At 42.4% G+C, this 23,701-nt stretch overlaps 1 protein-coding gene across 1 annotated transcript in view; it reads left to right on the top strand.

Annotated features, from left to right (window-relative positions):
• Positions 1 to 23,701, top strand: part of MAST4 (microtubule associated serine/threonine kinase family member 4) — a 533,198-nt gene that overhangs the window by 253,578 nt on the left and 255,919 nt on the right. Inside the window, 1 exon segment of the mRNA XM_055330979.1 lies at positions 22,669 to 22,700. Coding sequence (XP_055186954.1) covers positions 22,669 to 22,700 — 32 coding nt within the window.

Below are 23,701 nucleotides of genomic sequence, written 5' to 3'. Positions count from 1 at the left end.
CAGGATCAGTGCGGTATTGGGTATTGATTTTGAATTGAGGGAGATATGTGAGCGGCAGTCAGAAAAGATTTCCTAGAGCTTGTGAGTTTTCATCTAGACCTTGAAGGAGGAACAGGACACTGTAAGCAGTGTGAATGCAGATGTGAACGTTCCGTAGTGCACACAGGAAAGTTGTGTGGCAGCCCAGAATGGAGGGAGTGTGACCTGAGGTCGACGTGCAAGGTATGCCCTTGATGTGACCCTCCGTGACGGGATATGCACAGGCTTTGAGGTCAGGCAGATGTGCAAGAGCTGTGGGACCAAGAAGTCTCTTCTTTCGGCATCAGCACACTGGGGGCATGACGTTACCCTCCCTCATTAAGAAGGTGGTTGTCCTAAAATAACCTGGTGTGGCTAATCCATGGAGTAATAACGCTGTTTGGGGGAGTCAGCTGGAAGTTCTTAGTTAACCTAGGCAGGGTCTGCCCTGTGACCTCAACATCTCCATCTGGAAAAAGTGGCCTGTGTCCAAGGACATGTGCACAGATGCTTCTGGCAGCACTGTTGGTGTTCCAGAAAGTTTAGGGTTACTGTGGATGTAGGCAGTTGAGAGAGTGACTGGGAAAGTAGGGTGGATGGCTTCCTGTAATGTCCAGCAGATAGAAGCAGCCGCCTGGGGTGGAGGTGGGGGACCCACAGCAATGAGGGCAGAGCCTAAAACATGTCTCTGTGTGAAAACAAGGTTAAAAATTCAGTTCTACAGTACCACACTTTTATCATCAATTAAAAATACAGGCACACCAGGGGCACCTGGGTGGCTCTGTCCGGTAAGCGTCCGACTCTTGGTCTCAGCCCAGGTCTTGATCTCAGGGTCGTGTGTTCAAACCCCATGTTGGGTTCCATGCTGGGCATGGAGCCTACTTTAAAAAAAATGCATGCACACAATAAAATTGACATTTTCCAGGAGTTCATGCAAATAGCTAGATATCCATCTGGGGCCTTAAAAAGGTCGCTTGGCACAGAAGTGGAAAGTATTGTCGAGTATGTAAGCCGACAGGTGGAGTCCTGTGCTCTGGGCCGAGCAGTATGATTAACTCTGTCCCATCCCCTACCCTCAAATCTCCCCAAGCAAGAACACATAGGCCAGGAGACAGGTTAGAAGGGAGACGCACGTGCGGCCAGAGCACAAGCAGCCTGGTGTGAGGGAGATTTAGCTGATGCTTATGCAGCCCGGGCATGTGCCCCTTGTGGTCCCAGGTCCTTGACACACCGGACCAACCCCTGTATCCCGCATGACGACCTTGGGGGGTAGTACTTGGCAGGCGAGGATGTGGAAGCAGGGTGAGGTTCAGTCGCCTGCACGAGATCACACAGCCAGGAAAACAGGAGGCCACATTCAAGCCCGGTCAGCCTGGCTTGGGCTCCCTGTTCTTCACCAGGAAGCCTTGCTGCCTACTGATGGGTATAACTGAAGTGGGGAGAGAGGGATAGACGCTTCCCCCCATGTGATGTCCTTGGCACATGCCTGGCACTTGCAGCTGCGTGGACAAGTGTGTTTTGTTTTTGTTTTTTTTTTTTAAATTGCTTATGTTTGGTATGTCCACGTGTGTAATACTTTTTATTAAAGTATGATACACATTCAGAAGTATGCAGCTCGGTGAATGTCCACAAACTGAACAGTCCTGGGCAACCAGCAAAGCACCCCCAGATCGAGAAACAGAACAGGATGGGCCACCTGCTACACAAAAGCTTTTGTCATTTTTACTGGGCACTCAGTTATGGTGGCTGCAGAGCAGCATCGTGCGACCTATGAGCCTTCAAAAGCAAAACACAAGAGAAATATAACACGTTCCAAAACGTGTCGCTGCAGCTATTGGATGTTTCCAAAGAATAGGGAAAAACAAAACAAAAACAAAAACCCTACCTCTTCATTGATTTGAACAGTTAGTTGCTTCTGTTAAGACCAGCTGAGGGGCTTAGACGACTCACGAAGGAAAGCAGAGGAGGCTCTCCCTGAATTTAAGGCGACCTCCTGTTGACGAGAGCAGAGCACACGCTGAGCAGCAGGTGTCAGATATGAATAGATGGGTAAAGGCCTCTGTGGTTTGGATCGTAAGGAAAGCCTTGCAACAGGGGGATGAAGGCTCTTCTCCCTTCTCCCCTCTCCCCTCTTAGGGTTGGTGGTTGTTGGTTTTACCTCTACTGGGCAACTGTCTTTGAAGTTCATTCTCCCTCAACTCATGGGCCCCAATTGACAGGGCACAGCTAGGACAGCAGACATCACACCCAGAGCCTAACGTCTTCCCGCATTACGAATGATGGATTGCCTTTCTTCATGGCCAAGAAGAAGCCTTTGTTGAATTTAGGGACCACACTCCTATGGCACTCTTCTGATTGGCAGCCTGTGCAGGATTGTTCTCTGCCTTTGGCAGGACTGCCTGGAGAAGTTCCTGAATCTTGTGCAGGTTCCAGAGCCGAGTACAAGGGGAAGCCAGGACGCAGACCCGGTTACTCCCCGTACATAGCCTCTGTGTCAGGTGCTTTGTCAGCACCAGCTTTAGAAAGAGGGGCTGTGCCTCTTTCCTAGGGGATGCCCTGGACCAGCCAGTATTTCTCAGGGTTCACAAGGAAGGCGGCCCCTCTCCTGAAGGGGATCATCTTTTTGCCTCAAGTGTCAGATGCATCCTTTGGCTTACCTACCACCCTCTTCCACCTGGTAATACGCTACCCTGAATCTCTGTACAGCTGCAAAGCTGTCGGAAAAGTGTTTTATTCTCCTTATCATTCCTAAGCGTGTTTCTCCTGATTTATAACGATTTGGACTTCAGTAGAATTCCACACTCCTAACATTTTCAATCAAAGAATTGGCAAAAGGTGCCCCCCTTTTTTTGTCAGCCTAACATCTTTCTACATAGACACAGAAGGGTAATTTTAAGGAAAGGGGATTCCAATTGCTTCTTCTCTGTGATGCTATCTACAAGGTGTGATGTCAATCCAGCACTAAAGCATTAAAAATGGCAGTGCTACGACGTGCCTTTTGGAATTCAGTTCCAGTAGAATATGCTTACTGTCCATTTTGTAGTCAGGCTCTGGGATTTAGTGCCATGATTTGAAGGTGCGTACAGCCTGTGGCCTTCTGAAGAATTCCTACCTGGTCTTTTTAAAACATATTTTTACTGAGATGTAACACATATTTTAAGCTTGCTGTTGCCCCACAGATCTTAGATACTCATTCTTCTTCTGTAGGAGTAACACCTCACTACAACATGCAGATGTCTGTGAACACATGGACTATACCCATGTAACAACCTCCCAGACCACAAAAAACCCAGCTTTGGCAACATCTCAGAAGACCCCTTGTTGCAATTTTCAGAGCGTTTTAGGTTTCTCTTTTTTGTTTTCAGAATCTCATGGCTTTCCTGACACTGTTTTCCAACAGCTGATTTATTATCCAGTAAGTGGTATTTGGTTTTGTTTGCCTTTGTTTTTTGTTTGTTTGTTTTGTTTTTTTGTTTTGTTTTTGTTTTGTTTTGTTTTTTAAGAAAAGGGTAGGATTGGGCTTCAAAGCACAGGTAAAAAGTAGAAAATACTTGTAAAGACCACAATCACCATGGCTTTCAGAATTTCAGTTGCTATAATTTCTCCTTGAAGTCTGTTTGACTGTTGCGGCTGAAAACATTAAGGAGGAAAAAGTAGTTGGGCCCGTGGCTCCTCTCAAACACAGATTCTTATGGCATGATCTTTCTCCTTTTTTCTTTTCTTTCCAGCTGGCAAAGGTTAAGTAAGCATAGGTGCCTTGCATGGTGTGTAGCTCAGCATCTTTTACCCTTAGGTGGATCCCCACACATCCAAGGGCTTTAAAAAAGTCATAAATTACATTTTGTTGACTTTTCTCAGAGTCATCAGAGTTGTGCTTGCCAAAGATGTGTATAACAGGTAATTGGACAAAATGAGATTAGCAATTTATTTGGAGGAAGGGTGGAGGAAATCTTTTTAATTTAGAGGTAAAAAGGTCACAGAGTGGGTTAAGTACAGGTTACCCAATTTGGCTCTAGATTTAAGAGGAAGTACTGAAATCATCCCTTTGCCCTCAAGGATTTTGGTATCCTGTGTGCCTCTATAACCCCCTTAGCCATCAGGCAGAAAGAAAAACAGATCAAAACATAAACAGCGACTCTGAAAAAGTAATTTAGACATTTAGCTAGGCTACTCTTATCTTGCCTGGGGATTCTGCAACTCCTGGTAGGGTTTTGGAGGGAGTTTGTTTCGTCACAGTACTTGGGTAGAGCATCCTCAACAGCCGGACACACTTGCTGGCCGATGCTCACTGACTAGGATTATTTTGGTAGCTGGACTGCTTATATAGATAACTCTATTGCCTGTGTTCACATTTTTATGTTAATTTTTGGGGAGCAGCATACCCTTGCCATTCCCACACTCATATTTACCTACTTCCCACCTAAAAAAGAGATTTCACTGTGATGTACCCAAGTATGGCTTTCTCTGTGTTTATTTTGCTCAGGAGTCACAGAGCCTCTTGGATCTGTGGATGGATGCCTTCCATCTTTTTTTTTTTTTGAAAGTCCTAAGTCAGTGTCTTTTCAATTGGATATATCTTCTACCTCATTTTCTCTCTTCTCTTTCTAGGACTTAGTGTATACCCATGTAAGCTGTTTTATACTGTCTCCTGGGTCTTAGATACACTTTTCAGCTTTTGGCTTTGTTTTATTGAGCTTCTCCTGGTGATTCATTTTGGAAAATATCTGTCATTTTCACTTAAAGTTTCCTTTGCTTTGCCCAGTCAGCTGGTAAGTCCATTTCATTCTGGCATCCTGTCTTTCAGTCTCCTTTCCCTTTTGTTCTTCATTATAACTGCAGTTTTTACCTCTATACAGAAATGTCCTATGTCTGCATGTTGTCACGCATGTTTTCAACTGTATCCTTTAGCATAGTTATCTTAGTCTGATAACACCCAGATCTTGGTTATCTGTGCATCTGTTTACACTGCCCATTTCTCTTCTTATCTGTGGGTCACAGCAGTACCCAGACCTAGCTCAGGTGGATAGTGCAGTGACTCAGCACCCATGCTCAAGTGGTGTGACATAGAAGAGACACACTTTCCCTGGACCTAAATACTGTGTACCTCACTTTCTACTGATTTATCCAAAATGTTTGACCTCCTCAAAATTAGGGACTTCCAAAGAAGCAAAATCTCCTATTTCTCAGATTTCCTTTTCCACTTGGGATATAGAGAGTGACAAGAGACTGTTGCTGTTACCTTAACAATCAAAACCAGCAAGGTGGGCTAAAATACCATAGTTAAAAAAAATAATAATTTAAAAAGCCAGGGGCATAAGTAAACCTAAAAAGAAAAGCAAATTCCAGAGAGTGATACACTCTTGAAGCAAGAGGCCCCTGGCTAGCTCCCAACCACAGTGAATGGCGAGGCAGGGAGGAAACAGCCAAACTCCCACTTTTTGTTTCTCGTTTTCCTTTATCTCTTCATTCATGTTGTTGAGAGTAATGGTGTCTTGTGACTGCCTACATCCTAAGTGGAAATCCAAGGCCCAGAAACAGGAAATATGTTCAGGGAGATCAGGAAATCTACCAGTAGTGAAAAGAGAATAAAGATAAGTCTTGGCCATTGATAACTAGGGGCCCAGCTCTGTTATGCCATTGCTGTTATAAACACACGGATGTAGTAATAATTTTTGTTTACTGGGTTTGTCTACATGAACTCTAGGCCTATGGAATACTGGTGTTTTTATGCTTTGTGTTTAATTCTTTAGAGATCTCATCATTGGGATGCACCAGGGGTTGGTTCGTATAGCTCTTGTGTTCAGTCTCCTCTTGGATTAGATGCACTGTCTTGCAAGGTGTTGTAGGGGACACTTGATTGAATTACAGCATAGGTCACCTAGCTGTTCCATCGTTGTACAATACAAGACTGTGAAATTCACAGTGACTGAATATTATGAAGCAGTAGCCTGGTCTCTGCTTTTCTTATGGTCATCCTACCATTGTATTAAAATGAGGGCTTGGTGAAACATGCATTTCTCAAAGCATGTTCTAAGTACATGCCTTGAGTGGGGTTTCCCCACACAGTGTTCCATGGATGCATTATTTTAGGGAGCACTGCTGACTGTGCCCCTTGCTCTGGTTAGGTGAAGTGCTACTCATGGGAAAAATCCAGCATCGAGTAAGTGCTCTGCCCTTGTAATGATGTGCTGCTCCAGCTTACTTGAATACAGAACCTTTTGTCAAGGAACTTTTTCTGGTCAAGCGATACCCACTAACCAAGTTCTTTGGGAAATGTGAAATTATGTGGGCCCTGTTGCTCTTTATTTCAAGAACTGTGAATAATTCATATTGACTGCCATTCTGTACACCTGGAAAACCTCTTCCCCACTGCTCTCCGATAAGCAGGCTTTCATTTTTGGAGGAAAGAAGAGCTCTAACCCAGAAGGCTCTCCAACGACATCATTATTGTTTAGGGTTTCCCACTTACAACAGTGTGAATGTTGTAGTGCTATGTCATTGTAGGGTGTACTGGTCTCGGCTGCCTAACTTGTCCAAGGACTGTCCTAGTTTGCTAGTCCAAGAAAATAAGCTAGGTCAGCTGTCATATCCCTCTAAATGAAGAAAGACAGCTAGCTGCCTGGACTGCAATTGGAAGGAAAGGTCAATCAATATATTACCTTTCCTTCGGTGTGTTTTTGCCTGCCGGCTGAGTTGTGCCTTCTCAGTAGTGGTGGTAATGCCTTCTGCTAAATTTTATTTTAACCTTGCAAATAGGTTAAAGGAAGGGCACAGTTAATAACCTATTACTCTTAGACACATCTGAGCATATTATTTGGGCTGAATCTTGGCCCCCATCCATCCCCCTCGCCCCAAGCCCAGCTCTGTCTTGTTTAGATGGAGAGTTATGCAGGCCGCTAGTCTTATTTATTGTGGGAATTTCTCCTAGAGCTTGGTCATGCTCTTGCACAAACAGAATGCAAACATTTTTTTGTGATTTTTGACAGTAGCTGGGGATCTATGTGGAATAGGGGTTTTTTCAAAAACATTTCTCCGTCAATATGTTTACTCTCCTTCACCAGCCATGCAGTGTGACACGGTGCATCACCAACACTTGAAATAGACTGCAACAGGAGGTCAGAATGGAGCATAGATTTTCCAACACAGCATGTTAGATGAAATGATTTTGTGTACTTTGAAGTGGAAAATTCAATCAGAATTTTCCACACTTTTTAGTTAAAGCAACACTGTTACTTATTGATGAAAGGTAGACTGAGAAAAATACAGAATGCAGCGTCAACAACACATCGAGCATTATTCCTGGTCAGAGCAAGAAATACCTTTTCATTTGTAATTTAATGAAAACTTACACATGGTAAAAAAAAAAAAGAGTCTGCTTAAAATATGCACAATAGAATGCTTGGAACATATGTCGACTCGTTTAGCATGTGCGTGGATAAAAATGGAATCTGGCTTTTTAAGGAAGTTTGGTTTCCATTGAGATGGACTTCATGCTTGATACATGGCATTTACAACTGTCTAGGTGATCTGTTTTGGCTTAGTCTTAAAGGAGCAGAGCTCATTTGGAAAGCACCTGAGGGTATCAATAAGCAATGCAAAGATGGACTCTAACTTTTCATTTAAGCAGGCTCAGAGACTATTTAAATTTATCACTGGATTTTATCTGTCCTTTGGTGCACAGAAGATACATCAGCATAACTACCTATTATGTAGATGGACACTTTATACTTTTAAATTGCCAAACCTTAAGGTTGCCATGTCAGATTTGTGCATGAATATTTAAAATAGAATAATCACCCAATTTTAGCCTGCTCGATGTATGCCAGTCACTTTTCTAGGTACTTTATGTGTGTTATTTCACTGAATCCTCACAGTAACACCAGGAGCTATTATTACCTATAATTTCAGTGAGAAGAGAGAGCCACAGAGAAGTTAAGTACTTGCCCAAAGAACATACTCCTAGCTAGTTTTTTTTTTAATGTATTTGAGACACACACAAAGAGAGAGAGAGAGAGAGAGAGCAGGGGGAAGGGCCAAGGGAGAGGGAGACAAGCAGACTCCCAGCTGTGCAGGGAGTTTGGTGCAAGGCTTGATCCCAGGGCCCTGAGATCATGACCTGAGTTGAAATCAGTTGTGGGATACTTAACTGACTGAGTCACCCAGGTGCCCCTCCTAGGCCAGTATTCTGATCCCTTCTGGCTGGTTGCCTCTGTGAGGCACATTCATCCTGCTGAGCTTGGGCTTGTGTGGGTTATCAGCTTGCTTCAATCAGCATATAGCATTCAACACCGAGGATTTTTATATGTACATTCTTTCTTTGAAAGAGACCTATAATCTCTTCGGTGTGGAATCTATAAAAACCCAAACTTGAAAAAAAACAGAAGAGTAGTGGTTACCGGGGAGCTGAGAGTATGAAGAGTTGTGGTTTGAGTACATCCTTGAAACCGATGGATAAATAAGTCCTGGACAGCTAATATACAGTGCAGGGCTTATAGACCATAAGACTGTATTATAAACATGGAACAGGCTGGGAGACTGGATCTTAATTGTTCCTCCCACCAGAGGAAATAGTAGGTACGGGACACAATAGAATGTGGCAACCATATTGCAATATGATGATGTATCAAGTCCATGTGTTGCACAGCTTAAAGATGTCCTATGTCAATTTTATCTCAATAAAAAAAGATCGAATTCCTTTACAGTCTGTCTTACTTAGGTACTGTTTTTTGCTGTTGTTGTTCAGATAAATAATTCAGCGTAATTAAGTTTATTTTTTTTAACTAGCATTTAACAGTGATAGAACCCTTTATAAGCATTAGTGTAAATTCTTGTGGCTTCCAAAGATAGTTCAACTGCCTGTAACTTTGTTTTCTTTAATGGTCTAAAGTTAATTCCCCTTCTTTGTTCATGATCTTGTATAGTATAGTCAGGTTTTTTTTTTAAAGATTTATACACTGTAGTTTCTGTTGAGATAAGGATATGACTATTTCAATATCCTACACATATGTCTTGTCAGCTCTTACTGTTGTTTGCTTTCATTCAGTAGACGGTGAGTCCAAAATCAACTGTCAGTTTCAGGCTTCCAAGGTAGTCCAGTGTAATCCATCATGAGAACACAAAGCTTCTGTGTGATATAATAAGCATATCAATACAGTAAGGTCTATTATGCTTCTGATTTTTCAGAGGAAGAACCTAATTAGTGTAGTACAGACTAAAGTGGAAACCACTTAAGTTCACCCCTGAATTACAAATGGTGACATTCGCATATTATAAAGGGAAAATCTTCCTTCTTGGAAATTGCTTTGTTTTTTCAGTCAACAAAAATGAGAGGCCACCTTACGAAAACTTTCTTAGGTCTCAAATTTAAACATGTAGTCCTCGTGATCCAAAAACATCACAAGGGATCACTTTGACTTTGAGAGAAGGATTCTATCTTTGCAATGAGAACAGAATTCAATCTTTGGGAAGAAGCAATTAAAAACCCAAAGCCTTTTATTGCTTTTGATGCTTAAAAAAAAAAGGCGAAAACTTCACTGCACTGTAATATTTTCTGCTAATTAACTGTCACAAATGTGATGCTGTTACGTTTGGAGTCTCTTTGGTTAACTTCAAAGTCATTAACACACACTGCGCAGCCCTCCCAAATCTGTTTTGAAAAAAGGAACCACGTCGACGGATCTGTAATCAATGTTGTCAAAGTTTTGGTTTCTCGTAGAATCTAATCTTTTTTTTTATTTTTTATTTTTATTTATGATAGTCACAGAGAGAGAGAGAGAGAGAGAGAGAGAGAGAGAGGCAGAGACACAGGCAGAGGGAGAAGCAGGCTCCATGCACCGGGAGCCCGACGTGGGATTCAATCCTGGGTCTCCAGGATCACGCCCTGGGCCAAAGGCAGGCGCCAAACCGCTGTGCCACCCAGGGATCCCAGAATCTAATCTTAATTGAAAGAACATTTGGTCATTTTCTCTGGGTAACAAACACCAGCCCTTCTAGTGCTCATAGTTGATGGTGCCCAGGTTGTCTTGACACCTCATGTGCCTTTGGATACACTGCTCCAAAGGTGACTTGGAAAGTTCAGTATGCGCTCTTTTTGGAGAGTATCAGGAATATACTTAACTGTAAATAACACTAATAGTTTAAACAAATAAGGATTTATTACTTCTCACATAAAAATGTTCGCCAATTGAACATTGGAACAGTCCATGACTGGTAGACTATGGAAACGAGGTCAGTTAGCCTTCCCTTGTCTTTGCTCTGCTGTCCTTAACATGAGGTCTCTGACCTTGAGCAAATCACAGTATAACTTTTCCAAAACTCAGTTTCCTCTCTGAAAAAACATGGTGGTCACGCTTTCTGTACTTGCAGGGCTGGAGTGAGTCTTTGGGGAAATCCCGTATGAGAAAACATGAAGCTCAGTGCCCAGAACTTGGTTGGTGGCACTGAGGCAGCAGGCATGGCAGGGACGGGTTTCGTGGTGGTTACACAGGGGATGGTGTGAAGTAGGAAATAGGAGATACCTTACCTCATGTTCATCAGTCTTGGGGCTCCCAATTCCAGCATCTTCTATTATTTGAAAGAGCACACTGGGGGAAATAATTTTAAAAGTCACATACTGTACCCTTTAACAAATAGGACCTATTACTTACTAAGTAAAATATATCCCCTGCAAGCCAATTGTTTATTTTTTTCTGTGACCTCTTCACAATAAATTTCAGTACCATTAAAGGCTTAAGTCACATTATTGATTATTTGAATATGTGTGTCATTAATCTTCCATCACCCTCGTACATTTTCTATGTACATTTTAAGTGTTGTCTTTTGCATTTAGATGGAGAAGAGTGTCAGAAGAAAGCAGGCTTGTGGGTATTAGCTTCATTCGGCACTTCAAGAGCTCCCTGGAGCTGATTTGCCAGTAAATTTCTGCACTAAAATGGGCTTTCAGAAGAGTGACTGCTAGATAAACTCTAAGGTGTCCTTAGTAAATAAAAATGATTAATCTCGGCTGAATAAATTCTCTATCACTGGTCTGATAGTCTCATCCAATTCTGATTCCTGGTTCTATAAAAAGCCCTTTTCTTTTTGTATTAAGGCTGTCCGTAATTTTAATGGAACCTGTGAATTATTATCTGATTTTTAAGAATTGGTTCATAAAAGGATATTGATTCTTTGAATTAAGGGCAGTTGAAATATTGTTTATGGGCAAACTGGTCTCCTTTGATCGAACCTGGAAGCTACTGTCAAGAAAACTTATCTTCAATCGGTGTTAGGTACACTTTTTTAAAAATGACCACAACTCTTTATAATTGCCTCTGGATCGGACAGTGACGTGAGTGTGGGAATGCCAGGGGGCCAAGAGGTAAAAGTGAAGATCCATTAAGCAGGGTTCTTTCTAATTGCTTAATTTTTATTTCCAGTCATAGATATGTTCTCCCGGGTAATGAGAAGATTCTAAAATCAAATAAGGCTTTTGAACATTGAAGTTGTTTGCCAGCTACTGTTCTATTGAAGAATCCTATAGATTTCTACTGATCCTAAGAGGTGTCTCATATCCACTATATTAACTAGCTTTTTAGAAGCTTATGAACATTGTAGCTTTTATTGATTCCAGGGAATTGTACCCAACAATAAGCAATAAAAGTCGATGGTAACTTTCTTCCCATATAGGGGTATGCGGATCAATATTTTGAATTTACTATAATTTGCGGGTAATGGATGGAAGAACTGAAAAAATTGCCAAGCCTGGTGGGGCACAGCTGTGCAGTGTTGCCTTTTTATCTAAGCTCACCGTAGGTCACAGGCTTCCCCGAGTGACAAGAAGCCTAGTTAAGTGGCAAGGCCGATACACGTATTTATCAAGATCTTCAAAAAAACTCTTCTAAGGGGCAAAAAGAAAATCACAAAACTTGTCCACAGTGATCTTAGTTTTATAGTCCTGAAGGATCTCCAAACTTGCACTTGTCTTAAAGACAATTAAAATTTAAAATGTCTAGGCTTTTGTGTTTGATCTTCTGCTACAGGCGTTTTCCTGATGATTAGGAAGTGTGTGACTTCGCTGAAGCCCAATTGGGCTTCAAATCTTCCAGGTGGTTCCAGAAGAGTGGCCGAGTTCCACATTGAGAGAGGAGGAGGAGGAGGAGGAGGAGAAGGGGTGGAGGGGTGTTTTATGCTCCTTTGATCTCCCGTTTCTGTGGTTTTCGGAGCTCTTCTCAAGTGCCCCAGGTGCCTCGTCTAATGTGAGTAGTGTGCTCACAGAGCTCTAGCGGACGGTTAGGGACCTCTCGTGTTGGAGACCTGGGCTAAATGCAGGGCCCATATTCTCATTCATCTTCTGAACACCTTGGGGCAGAAATTGTCATATCCTCATTTTATAATTCAGGAGACTGAGTCCCAGACAAGGTAAGGAAAATTTTCAAGGACGCTTTCTAGCCTTGACTTGTATTAGAATACACACATCTGTGAATCTAGAGTTCGTCCATTTGATCACTGTGAAGTATACAATTAGCTTAAATGAGGCTTTTTTTTTTCTTCTTAGCCTGAAGTTTGGTTGATTCTAGTATGTTCTCTTGTTTGGCCTCTTTTGTTGTGAAGGACTGTGGCTCCTCTAATTGGATCAAAAGGAGTTTCTTTAATTTTGACAAGGACACGCTTTCTCTTGAAAGAAGTAGTCCTTTGTTCTGAGAGGACAAAATGAGCACATAAAATAAAATTGCACCGTGCCGGAAGCTACTAACCCTGGGGAAATAGATGCCCTTCTCTTAGTATACAGTAAGCACTCAGCGAACTGGAGCTGTTGCGGATGTAAGTCTGGCTGTTCCTTAGCACCCCATGTAGGGAAGTGTAGACGCTGACTTTGAAGTAGGTTTCCCTTATATAATACCGAATTGGAAGGCAGTCCGGTTACAAATACCTGCTCCCCAAGCTTGATTTTTCTAAGTCAGGGGTCTAACATGTTAGGAAACGTCAGGAACCATCATAATCGGCTGCTAGAGGAAGCTTGTTTCATTTGTTCATTTACTTGGACTTAGCCAGATATTTGACTCATTACACTTTTTCTACTTTCAAAGGTCTGCGTTACAAGTAATGTGTTTTTAGGGCTTGACTTCAAATACAAGCGGTGTGTAAGAAACAATTTGTGTGAAATTTGCTTAGAAAGAGCAGCCAGACTCTGTAGCACCCCTTTCTGGGAGTAACTGCCAGCGTGTTGTCCACTCTGAACGCTGCTTGGTGGCCTCCATGAGGTGGGGTCCTGGGACAGACAGACCCTTGGTGAGCATGAAAAATAATTAAACTGCTTTGGACTCTGGCTGCGTGTTCAGAGTGCGGCTAAGCCGTTCCCCAGCTCTGCGACCTTCTGTGAGCTCCTCGACCTGCCTGTGTCTTGGTTCCGTGGGGGGGGAAATGCTGCCGAGGAGGGGACAAGGGGATGTCCGTCACACAGCAGATGCGAGATGCTGCTCTTCAGTGGATGGAGGCAGATGAAGAAGAAACGCTTCTACCCTGTGTGTACAAACCGTAACGTGGAAAAGGGGGTTTGTGATGACTGATGTCACTTTCAGGTAAGGGAGATCCAGGTGCTGACCCAGGTGCTGACCCCAGGTGCTGGCCCTTGCCCTTACCTTACACTGGAACTTAATCTCCTGTTCCTGCCCATCAGGGACCCTGTGGTCTCACTTAAATGGTTTTTCTGTCCCCTCGTCCATTCCTTCTGAAAGGTTCTCTGTGCTTTTGGATGGCCCTGTTTTCCTGATCTCTGCGGCACCCTGCCCTTAGCTCCTGAGGTTCTAAATGTTCCCATTAGTTAAGCATTTATTTTCCACACTTTGCGGATCCTGTACACATTAAATGTCTTGAATCTGCTCCTCTCTGACCCCCTCGCCGCCTCTCCCTTGGTCCCTACTCCACCACGCTTCCCAGGCAACTTTGCGAACCACGTAATTCCTTTCCTGTTTGTCCTAAGCCATCTGATACCCTGGTGGCCGAGTGATCCTTTTTAGATGCAGATCTGACCCATCTTTTTCTCCTCTTTAAAATACTAATATTTCTCCTCTTTAAAATTTTAGAGGAGCTCCCTGTTGCCTGAAAGGGGGGCTCTTCCAAGCACTTTGTGATTTGACCCTGTCTCTGCCTCCACGTTCTCGTCCTGTTGGCAGACAGGACCTTCTACCTTTCTCCTTCCGCCTTCTTTTTCCCCTCTACCTTCAGTGTCCAGCCATTTCAGCCTTATTAAGAGCGCTGTACTGTCTCACTCCATCCTACCTTGCTGTGTCTCTTCCTTTTTCTGGAATACCTCTTCTCTTACCCACTCCTGGGGATGCCTTAAGCCAACTCCCAGATCCTGCTGAAGAAAAACCAGGTGCAAGTAGTAGGTCACTGGAGAATATTTGAACTGCAAGGAACAGAAGACACAAGTTAAACTGGTTCCAACGGTAAAGGGAATCGACTGGCTCATGTATTGTGTATGAAGTCATCATCCAAGACCCAGTTTCTAGCCATCTGTCTTCTCTGCCACCTTCCGTGTCTGTCTCCCCCAGCCATTAGCTTCTTGGGGTTAATGCTCCTTCTTTCTTGCTAGCTCTCTTGGAAGGTGGAGGGAGTTCTTTCCTTGGATCCTGGAAGAAACATTGTTCTGCATCTTCTTTTCCCCAAATTGAATCACACGCCATCTTTGAACCCACTTACTTTGGCCCAACCTAGTGAACTTTGTCATTAGTGTCACTTAACCTGAGCTAAGTCTTGAGGCCGAGTGTAGTGTTGGGTCCGCCAGGTTTTTGTTAGCACAAAGAACAGGTGGGTGGTTGGGTGATAAGCAGTACTGACCCTCTTTACAGAAAACTGATGACCTCCTCCTGTGGTACTTATCGGATACTTGAAAAAGGCCTCTATTCCGGGTTTTTCAACATTCAGTTTTGTAGCAAATGAAGCCATTTATCCCTGGGACCCGGCACAGCACCTCCCACAATGGCCCTTATTAAAAACTACATGATACAATAAAAGACCCCCGTTTGCTTGCTTTGGTCCCTATGTGCGCCCCTTGGCTTCACCCTTGGCAGAAGATTGCGATTTATGTGTTTCTGAAATTACAGACCTCCAAGTAAATGGCTTCACTTTGACTTTGCTCTTCTTTAAAAGGTACCTGTTCACAACCAGTACCTTTCTTCTTCTTCAGAGGAAAGGCTGTCCTCTTTTGTTATTAATTCCAGCCCTCTCTGCATGTGTACTCATTCAGACCCCCTCTCAGTGCCTCACATCACCACCACTCTGCCCCCTGTCTGACATTTTCACAGTGCGTTGTAGGGAGATGAATTGGAACTGGATGACCCTGGTTCAAATTTTGCTACCAGCATCTCCTGGCTTCGTGTCCATGGGCAATCGCTAATCTCCCCTGGGCTCCCAATGGGAAAACGTGGTGAGTGTCCTGTCAGGTGATTATGTTATAAAATTTCTTAGTCTGAGTTTTTGAAAAGAATGTACAAAACCAAAAGAGACAGCTAGCCACATTGTGACTTAGAAACCTTGTCTGTAGAAAGAGCCTGTGAGCCTAGTGCCAAGTCATGAGGATGAGAGCTGATTGCTTGGGTTCTTGGCAAACCTGGCAAGAAAGCAGGATGGTAGCCACTTTCTTCTGTTACTAAAAGAAAGCGAGTATGTGGTTTTGATCAAGGAAAGTTGATAGGAAATTTCACCCAGCGAGCATTTTGTATATACCTTTTCTGGTTGATTTTGTTGAACTTTGCTACCACAAATAAATACATGTAAGCGTTTATGGATTCAAAAATAGAATGAAACCGAACCTGGAAGAAAGGGACGATCCTTTGAGATTCTTCACCCATCTCACATTCCCCCTGGGGGATTTTAGTCATGCTTTATAGGTTGAATGGGATGAATGCCCAAAGCTATCTGTAGAGGTCTACCTGCTGCTTTTCCAGCTTTACTAGCTTTACTCTACAGGATTTTGATGCAGAAAACCAAGTACTTGATGGGCCGCTGAAGCGTTGCTTGAACATAAGCTGCTGTTGATCACAGCTCTAATTCTAACCCAAGTGTCACATAGTGTGAGCTCAACTGATCTGTGCTTCTGCCCTCACAAGGGACACTCAGAGATGGAGGCCAGAAAAAAGGGAACAAAATCACTTCTTCAGGGGATCTGATTCCCAGATGAATCTATACTCCTAGCTTACTTTACACCCTGCAGGGTAGAGGGAGCTCCACTAGACCTTCCCTTGCCCTCATACTTGCAAAGGAAATAACCGAAAGCCTAAAAATAAAAAGCTCCCTATTGTAATGAGTGCCAGAAAACTAATATATCCCATAAAGGAAAAAGTCCAAAGACAAATGGTTTATGCATACTCATTGTCCTTAAGGGGACTTAAAAATACTGGGGCCACCCGGGTGGCTTAGTTGGTTGAGTGTTCCACGCTTGGCTTCCACTCAGTTCATGATCCCAGGGTCGTGGGATCGAGCCCCCGCCCCGGTGTAGAGCCTGGCTTAAGATTCTCTCCCTCCCTCCCTCCCTCCCTCCCTCCCTCCCTCCCTCCCTCCCTCCCTCCCTCCCTCTTCCTTTACCCAACCCCCACCTCATGCAACTCATGTGCGTGCTTTCTCTAAATAAATAAATACATACATGCATACTAACCTCCACTAAACAAGTTACACAAACCACTCTCCCTCTAGATCTCCAGGGGTGGGGTTCAGGCATCCATATTTTTAAAAGCTCCCTGAGTGATATTAATGTGTAGCCTGGCTGCGTTCAGAACCACTGCATCTCCTTTTATTTTCTCTCCACTGTCAGCATTTACACATTTGAGTAAAACTGCATAATCTCATACCTGGTGGCACCTTTTCTTGTGTGCGTATGCGTTTCCCCAGCTAGCTTTTAAATCAGTCATACCTTGTGTCCTCCTCAGGTACCCCTAACAGTGCCTGATACGTTGCCCCACATCTTGGTTCTTTGAACCCTCTCCCTAAAATTAATGGTTTGTCTGTACGTGCAGAGTGCTTGTACCACTCAGTGATCTGGTGAGCTTATGAATGACTAGTTCTCCCAGTGTGCTGGTGAAGGGATCTCGTACTCTTCTGTTACTTAAAGAAAGTGAGTATATGGTTTTGATCAAGGAAAATTGATAGGAAAACCTAGGGAGCATTTTGTGTACACCTTTTCTGGTTGAGGCAGAGACCCAGGTGTGATCACCCTAATACTCAGAAGGAATGGGAACCTGCCAGGAGTGATGAGGGAAAGGTGCACAGGTAGTTAAGATATACTCCCTGGAGGTTGGGCTTGAGTTGAGCATTCAGTTATGGAGATGGCTTAACTGAGGGTGTCCCTGTTTTCTGGGGTTTAATTTCCTGGTTCCTGGGCACCTGGCTTAGTGGTTGAGCATCTGCCTTTGGCTCAGGTCGTGATCCCGGGATTGAGTCCCGCATCAAGCTCCCCACAGGGAGCCTGCTTCTCCCCCTGCATGTGTGTCTGCCTCTCTCTCTGTGTCTCTCGTGAATAAATAAATAAAATCTGCAAAAAAATTTGTTTCCCTGGTTCCTGTTTTCTGATCTTGTCTGTGCTTCCATCTTGTCACCTGTGTGAGAACTGATGTCTACGGAATCTATTGTTTTTATTTGCATTTTTTTATTTGTAGCCTTACTCCATTTCTTTTATTATCAAGAACCCCGATGGCTGCATCGTGCAATGTACCATTTAACAACATGTAGCAAGATTCTCGCCTGCCTGCAGATTTTAAATGTTGTGGTGCCCATGACCTTGAATAAAGGTGCACTTCTTTCTTTTCTTCTTGTTCTTTTCCTGTCTCAGCCAGCCCATGGCTTTATCTACCATCTTAAAGGCTCATAAAGCTCCAAAGTCTATATTCAGCCCCAGTGTCTTCCCTGAGTCCAGGCTAATAGAAGTCCAGCCACCTATTCGGAAATTTCTGTTTGGGATCCTTAGAGTCCTCTTGGATGAAACGTGTCCAAACAAAACTGTTCTGCCCTCAAACTGTATTTGCTCAGAAAGAAAACTTGAGACCCTTCCTTGATTTCTCTCCTATTCCACATCTGATTCTTTTATAGGCTCTATAAAAATGTTTTTCAACTTGGCTGTCTTCGTGGATGGGCCTACCCAAGTAGGTTCACATAGATTATAGAATCTCCTAAAAATTAAGATTAAATGTTTCCTTAAAATAAGCTTAGAATATTTAGATATTTGTTTCTTCATCCCTTCCATCCTCCCCCAGTTTTACTTTTCTCCCTACCTCTGTCTCTTCTGTGTGAGAAAGAACTTCTTAGATTTTTTGAAATGATTTTAAATTTACAGAAAAGTTTTAAGACCTTTGAGAGAATTTCTCTATACTTTCCCACTATGTTAATATCTTTTCTTTTTAAAAATTTTTAGTTATTTGAGAGAGATAATAATTTTATTTATTTATTTGGGAGGAGGAGGGAGAAACAGGCCCTCTATTGAGCAGGGAGCCTGATGCGGGGCTCGATCCCAGCACCCAGAGATCATGACCTGAGCTAAAGGCAGATACTTAACCAACTAATCCACCCAGGTGCCCCATCCACTATGTTAATATCTTATATAGTCTTGATTTATTTGTCAGAACTATTAAATTAACATCGGTACATTATATTAACTAAATTCAGACTATTTGGACATCAGCAGGTTTTCCGTTAACGGCCTTTTTATGATACAGAACCCACCTCAGGATCCTACACTGATTGTGTTTCGTCATCATCTTTCCCTTCTCCTTCAATCTCTGGCGGTTTATCACATGTTCCCTGTTTTTTACATTCCTGGCAATTTTAAAGAGTACTGATCAGTTCTCTGGAATGACCCTCAACAAGGGTTTGCGTGATGTTTTTTCATGATTAGACTGGACTTACGGATTTTTAGCAAGAAAACCATAGAGGTGAGGCCTCTTCTCATCACTTCACTTCAGGGGCACGTGATAGCAACAAGACTTATCAGGTGGCCTTAACCTTGATCACTTGGTTAAGACCTTGTCTGTCAGGCTTCTCTCCTGAAAAGTTGTTATTTTTCCCTTTCTTTGTTCGATTTTTGGAAGCAAGTCACTAAATCCAGCCCAGTCTCAGGGGGGAAGAGAATTAAGTTCCACCTCTTAGAGAGGGGGGTACCTACGTATATTATTTGTAACATATTCAAATCTCCTTTCTCTTTCCAATTACAAAATGACCCATCAGTTAAAAAGAAGAGCTCAAAGGTTGCCCGAATATATGTGGCCATATCGTTTTATTTGTGGATGTAAAACTATTAAATACTTACTAAATAGTATATATATTTTAAATTACCATTGTGGAAATTGCTTGTCTATATTAAACACTGCAGATTTCCTCTCTTGCCTTCATGAATAAGACAAGTTATTTTCTCCCTTCAAGGCCAAGGTTGGCCAGGGGAAAGAGGCAGAGTCATTTGTGAGGGCTCTTTTGTTCCTGGATTCTCTGGGAATTCTCTGACTGGATTTGAGGGACCCTTGTTTGTCCTCACTCTTACCCAGGAATCACAAGAAAGTGACAGTGTTCTCAGACAAGATTAGCTTTGCTTCACCCTTGTTTTCAGCAAACATTCATGCTAGCAGCACTCTTATTAGAAAGGGGGGCAGAGGAAATCCTATTGTCCAGTGAGTAATGCTACACAGAGATCCTAACAAAGTGTTAGAAGTCGCTGAGAAATCAGAATTGGTGAAAACCACTTTAAAAACCTTAATGTTCTTAAAGGTATCCTTAGGAGTTTCTTTAATCCTGTGATGATTACTGATTCCTTATTGTTTAGTTCAGGTTGACACTTCCTGTCCTTTTTTCTCTCTGCCCCACTCTTCTTCCTTCCCCTGATTCTTACCTGATGCTGAATTATTAGCGCATGTTCCAGAAAGACTAAGCGGAAGCTCTGGTTTATGACTTGGACCAATAGTACATGTCTTGTCTAATTATCTAAGTATGTGTTAGTGACCTTAACCTGACATTAAGAAAATGAAATGAAGACGCATCCACAGTGTACCACGGGGGCTTTGGCAGTAAACGCCGTGATGATGCTCATTTACTTCAGGGCGGGTGCAGATTGATGAGCGTGTGGTCCCCACACATGAGCCACCCTTGCTCGTTCTGCAGGAGCGGAATCCTCCTGGCATCTGCAACCACTCTTCACTAGGTCTTGGCCACAACACATTCATTTCTCTCACTTTATTACCATCACATCTGATTCCAATTTGCTACCAAATTGAGTTTCCAGTCCCGAGTCTGACATTCAGACCGTCGGGTGGATTAGCTCCTTCAGCTGGGTTAGCGTGGAAGCTTCAGGTCAGTTGACAGTGGCCGATTAAATGTCCCCTGCCCCTCATCCTGGTGCCTCAGCTGCCATCCCGGGGAGCGGCAGGGCCGGGTTACCCGGCGTAACCTTTCTTCTTGTTTGGAACTCATCACGCTAGACCTATTGGAAGGACCTCTGATTAAAAACAGAGTTACAGAGTTGGTTTTTATCCGTTATCTTGCTGTTTCAGCAGGTTCGTTTTTTTTTTCCCCCTCGGAGCAGAGCAGTAGCTTATAGTTGGGTCATTTGGTGGAATGTGATTGATTGGACTATTTGGGGATCATTCATTTGGGCCCTTGCCTCTTGAATCGTCTGAGTGATCTATTTGCATATGAAGTTGAAATAATACCTGACTTACTCTGTTATTGATGATAACCCATCAGCCCAGCCTCCTTTTCTTTCTGTGCTGCTGTCAGATCAACTTCCAGGACCTCAGTGTTTTCCTGCGCTCTAGGCCTCTGCGTGCAGCGGGGCTTCCGTAATTCCTTTCTAATAGACGTAGTCTGGTGAACGATTACTTCTAGGGAGTTCTTCTATTCCTTTTCTTTTTTCTTTTTTTAAAGATTTTAAAAATTTATTTATTAGAGCGCACGCATGAGTGGGAGGGGCAGAGGGAGAGGGAGAAGCAGGCTCCCCCCTGAGCAGGGAGCCTGAAACAGAGTGGGGTCCCTTGATCCCAGGACCCCTGGATCAGGACCTGAGCCGAAGGCAGACGCTTAACTGACCAAGCCCCCCAGGCCCCCAAACATCTTCTTTTTTTTTTTTTTTCACCTAAATCCAAAACAGATTTCTCCAATTCTTGTCATAACCCAAGATACACATACAGAGAATTACTCGCTGGTTTTCTATTTACATTTCAGTTCCCAAGGCAAACAGTCTTGGTCAGCAGCTTTTCTCTTGTCCTTAGGGTTTTTAGTAAATGAAGGTGTATTTATGTTTCACAATCAGGCATCCAAGTTGATTAAACACTGTAATTTCTTGGAGATAATCAAGGATTAGAGGGAAGAAAACGAAACAAAACAAAAATACAGCATTTCACCACTGAATCCTGCAGCCCTTGAGAGGAGGAAGATCTCCTGCTTCTAGGATGGTTCATTGTTTCTTCCTGTAATTAGGCAATGATATGATTATTAGAGCTGCAACAGAATATATTTGCCGGTGAATAAGGTGTGTTCTTAGAGTTAAAGCAGCATCTTCCCCTCGGTCTGCTACTTTGAAGGCCCTGTTCTGTAAGCTCTGCTGGAATAAACTGCACTGATTAGAAGATCTGCGGCCACTGTCTGTGACACACATTTAAGGATCCAGTAAAAATACAGGACAGGAAAGGTGAATGTGGAGCTGAGGGGGAAGTACCTTTCAAAAGATAATGCTCAAGCTCCTGGAAGGCAAAAAAAAAAAAGTAATTATGGGAATGAAAAACTAAATTTAGTCAAGTCTTTCAAATTTATACTGTGTTCTTTGGAGTTTAAATAGCCTGATGACTCATGGCTTCCTATTCTTTAATTATTGTTATCAAGTAAGCATCCCTGGGTACCCAGGCTTCTGAAATCTTCAGTCTTGAGCGGAGCTATTTCTGTATCCCTTTTTGTCTGGTTGGTTGGTTGGCTTTTTTGTTTGTTTGTTTTCACAGCCTCCCCTATAGTTAGGCGGATAGTGATCTTAATTTGCGATAAGTGTGAGAGTACCCCCTTTTAAGACTTTAAAGCGCTCTATTAATTGTTGCTGTCTGGTTACCTTTTGAGAGATTCATTAACCTACTTTTGAATATCCAAAGTCATAAATCACATTTACATTAAGAAACAAAACCAGAAGGAGACCTTTGGCTTTTTTTTTTTTTAAAGAAAATCATAATAAAGTATATCTTTGGTATGCACAGGGTTTTGTGTGATTTTATTGCTGTTGGGGTAAGTAGTCTGATTCAACTGCCTTTTTTTCATTTCACCTTTCATTTAATTATAATCCTGTAAAATCTCCACTCCTCCTTCTATCTCTTTCCTCTTTAAGTAAGTCCTTTGGTTCCTCTGGTCTTCCTTATGCTCAATTTTAAAGCCATGTGGCTCAACTTAGTATTTTGCTGTCGTTGCTTTGAGAGGATTAGTGTCTTTTCCTTTTGGGAGTTGAGACGAACTGTGTTTATACTCAGCACAGCATATAAAGAGAACAATGTAAGAAGGGACGCAGCATAAAATCATGACATCAAGATCTTTTCATTGTGGAAAATGCTAAATGAAGCATAATGAAGGATGGTACATTTTATGCTGTCTGTTCGGTGCCTTACCAGGCCAAGGTTAATGTGGTGTCTCATATATATGTTTTGTTTTGTTTTTCTTTCACAGAAGGAGCTGAGTCTCCCCAGAAGAGGAAGTCTGTAAGTAGCCTGATTTTGTTTCCTTATTATATTTCGTACAGTTTGTAATGTGATTATTCCCTGACTTGTTAGGTTTTCAGTGACAAGTGGAGAATTAATGATAATGAACTGAATTCAGAAAACAGACACTTTGCATTGATTTATAAATGCCACATATCAGTGATTTCAGGATAATTTGAAGAAACGTTTCAGAATTTGTCCTTAGGGACATGGTCAGCAAAATGCTTACTTATTCCTGGGAAAATCTTAATTAAAAAAAAGTCTCTTATGTAGTCAAGCAAAAACATTATTTGGTCTGTGAGTAGTATAAATTGATCTGAGTCAGGAACCAGTGTTCTTCTATTTGTTCCGGAATTCTGTGATTGTTTTTTCTGCTATGGATTTTATGCAAAGTAAATTATAAACTTTTACCATGTTGATGAAGACTATAAGCCAACTCATCTTTCTGTTAGATCTAGATCTTACTGAATTGACTCATGCCATGATCTTATTTTAAAATAGCAGATGTATGAAACTTGATTTCCTTATACTTTGTCTCAACCTTTTGTTTTGAGGACTAACAACATATTTGCACAAATCATAGTTTTTTACCATTAGGAAGTTGCAGAATGAAATGAATTGCCTTTAATGTTCCACTAAATTTAGGGTAGATTTGTTACCACTAGCACTGTGTAAGGGCTGGTCTAGAAATACTGGGATTTGGTATGTATGTTGAAGAATTGAGTGGATGGGGCAATGTCCTTTTTAAAGAATAAGTATAGTATTTAAGGGAGGTTGATGCAGATCTCAACGTATAGAGTATTAGAAACGTAAATGATAACTGTTTGAGAATGGCATTCGTTTTGTTGACCAAATTTTGAAGGTCAGCCTTTGCATCTGAGAACCAAACTTCATCTCCTATACTCAATACATCTCAATGCTATCCATTTTGGTTCTTACTGTTTTACAGCTTTAGGGTGCCTGGGGGATAAAGAATCATTGTTCTTGAAGAACGTGTCTAG

The sequence above is a fragment of the Nyctereutes procyonoides genome, unplaced genomic scaffold (assembly GCF_905146905.1).
Source record: "Nyctereutes procyonoides isolate TBG_1078 unplaced genomic scaffold, NYPRO_anot_genome, whole genome shotgun sequence".
NCBI classification, from domain to species: Eukaryota; Metazoa; Chordata; class Mammalia; order Carnivora; family Canidae; genus Nyctereutes; species Nyctereutes procyonoides.
This window is presented reverse-complemented; position numbering and strand designations above follow the sequence as displayed.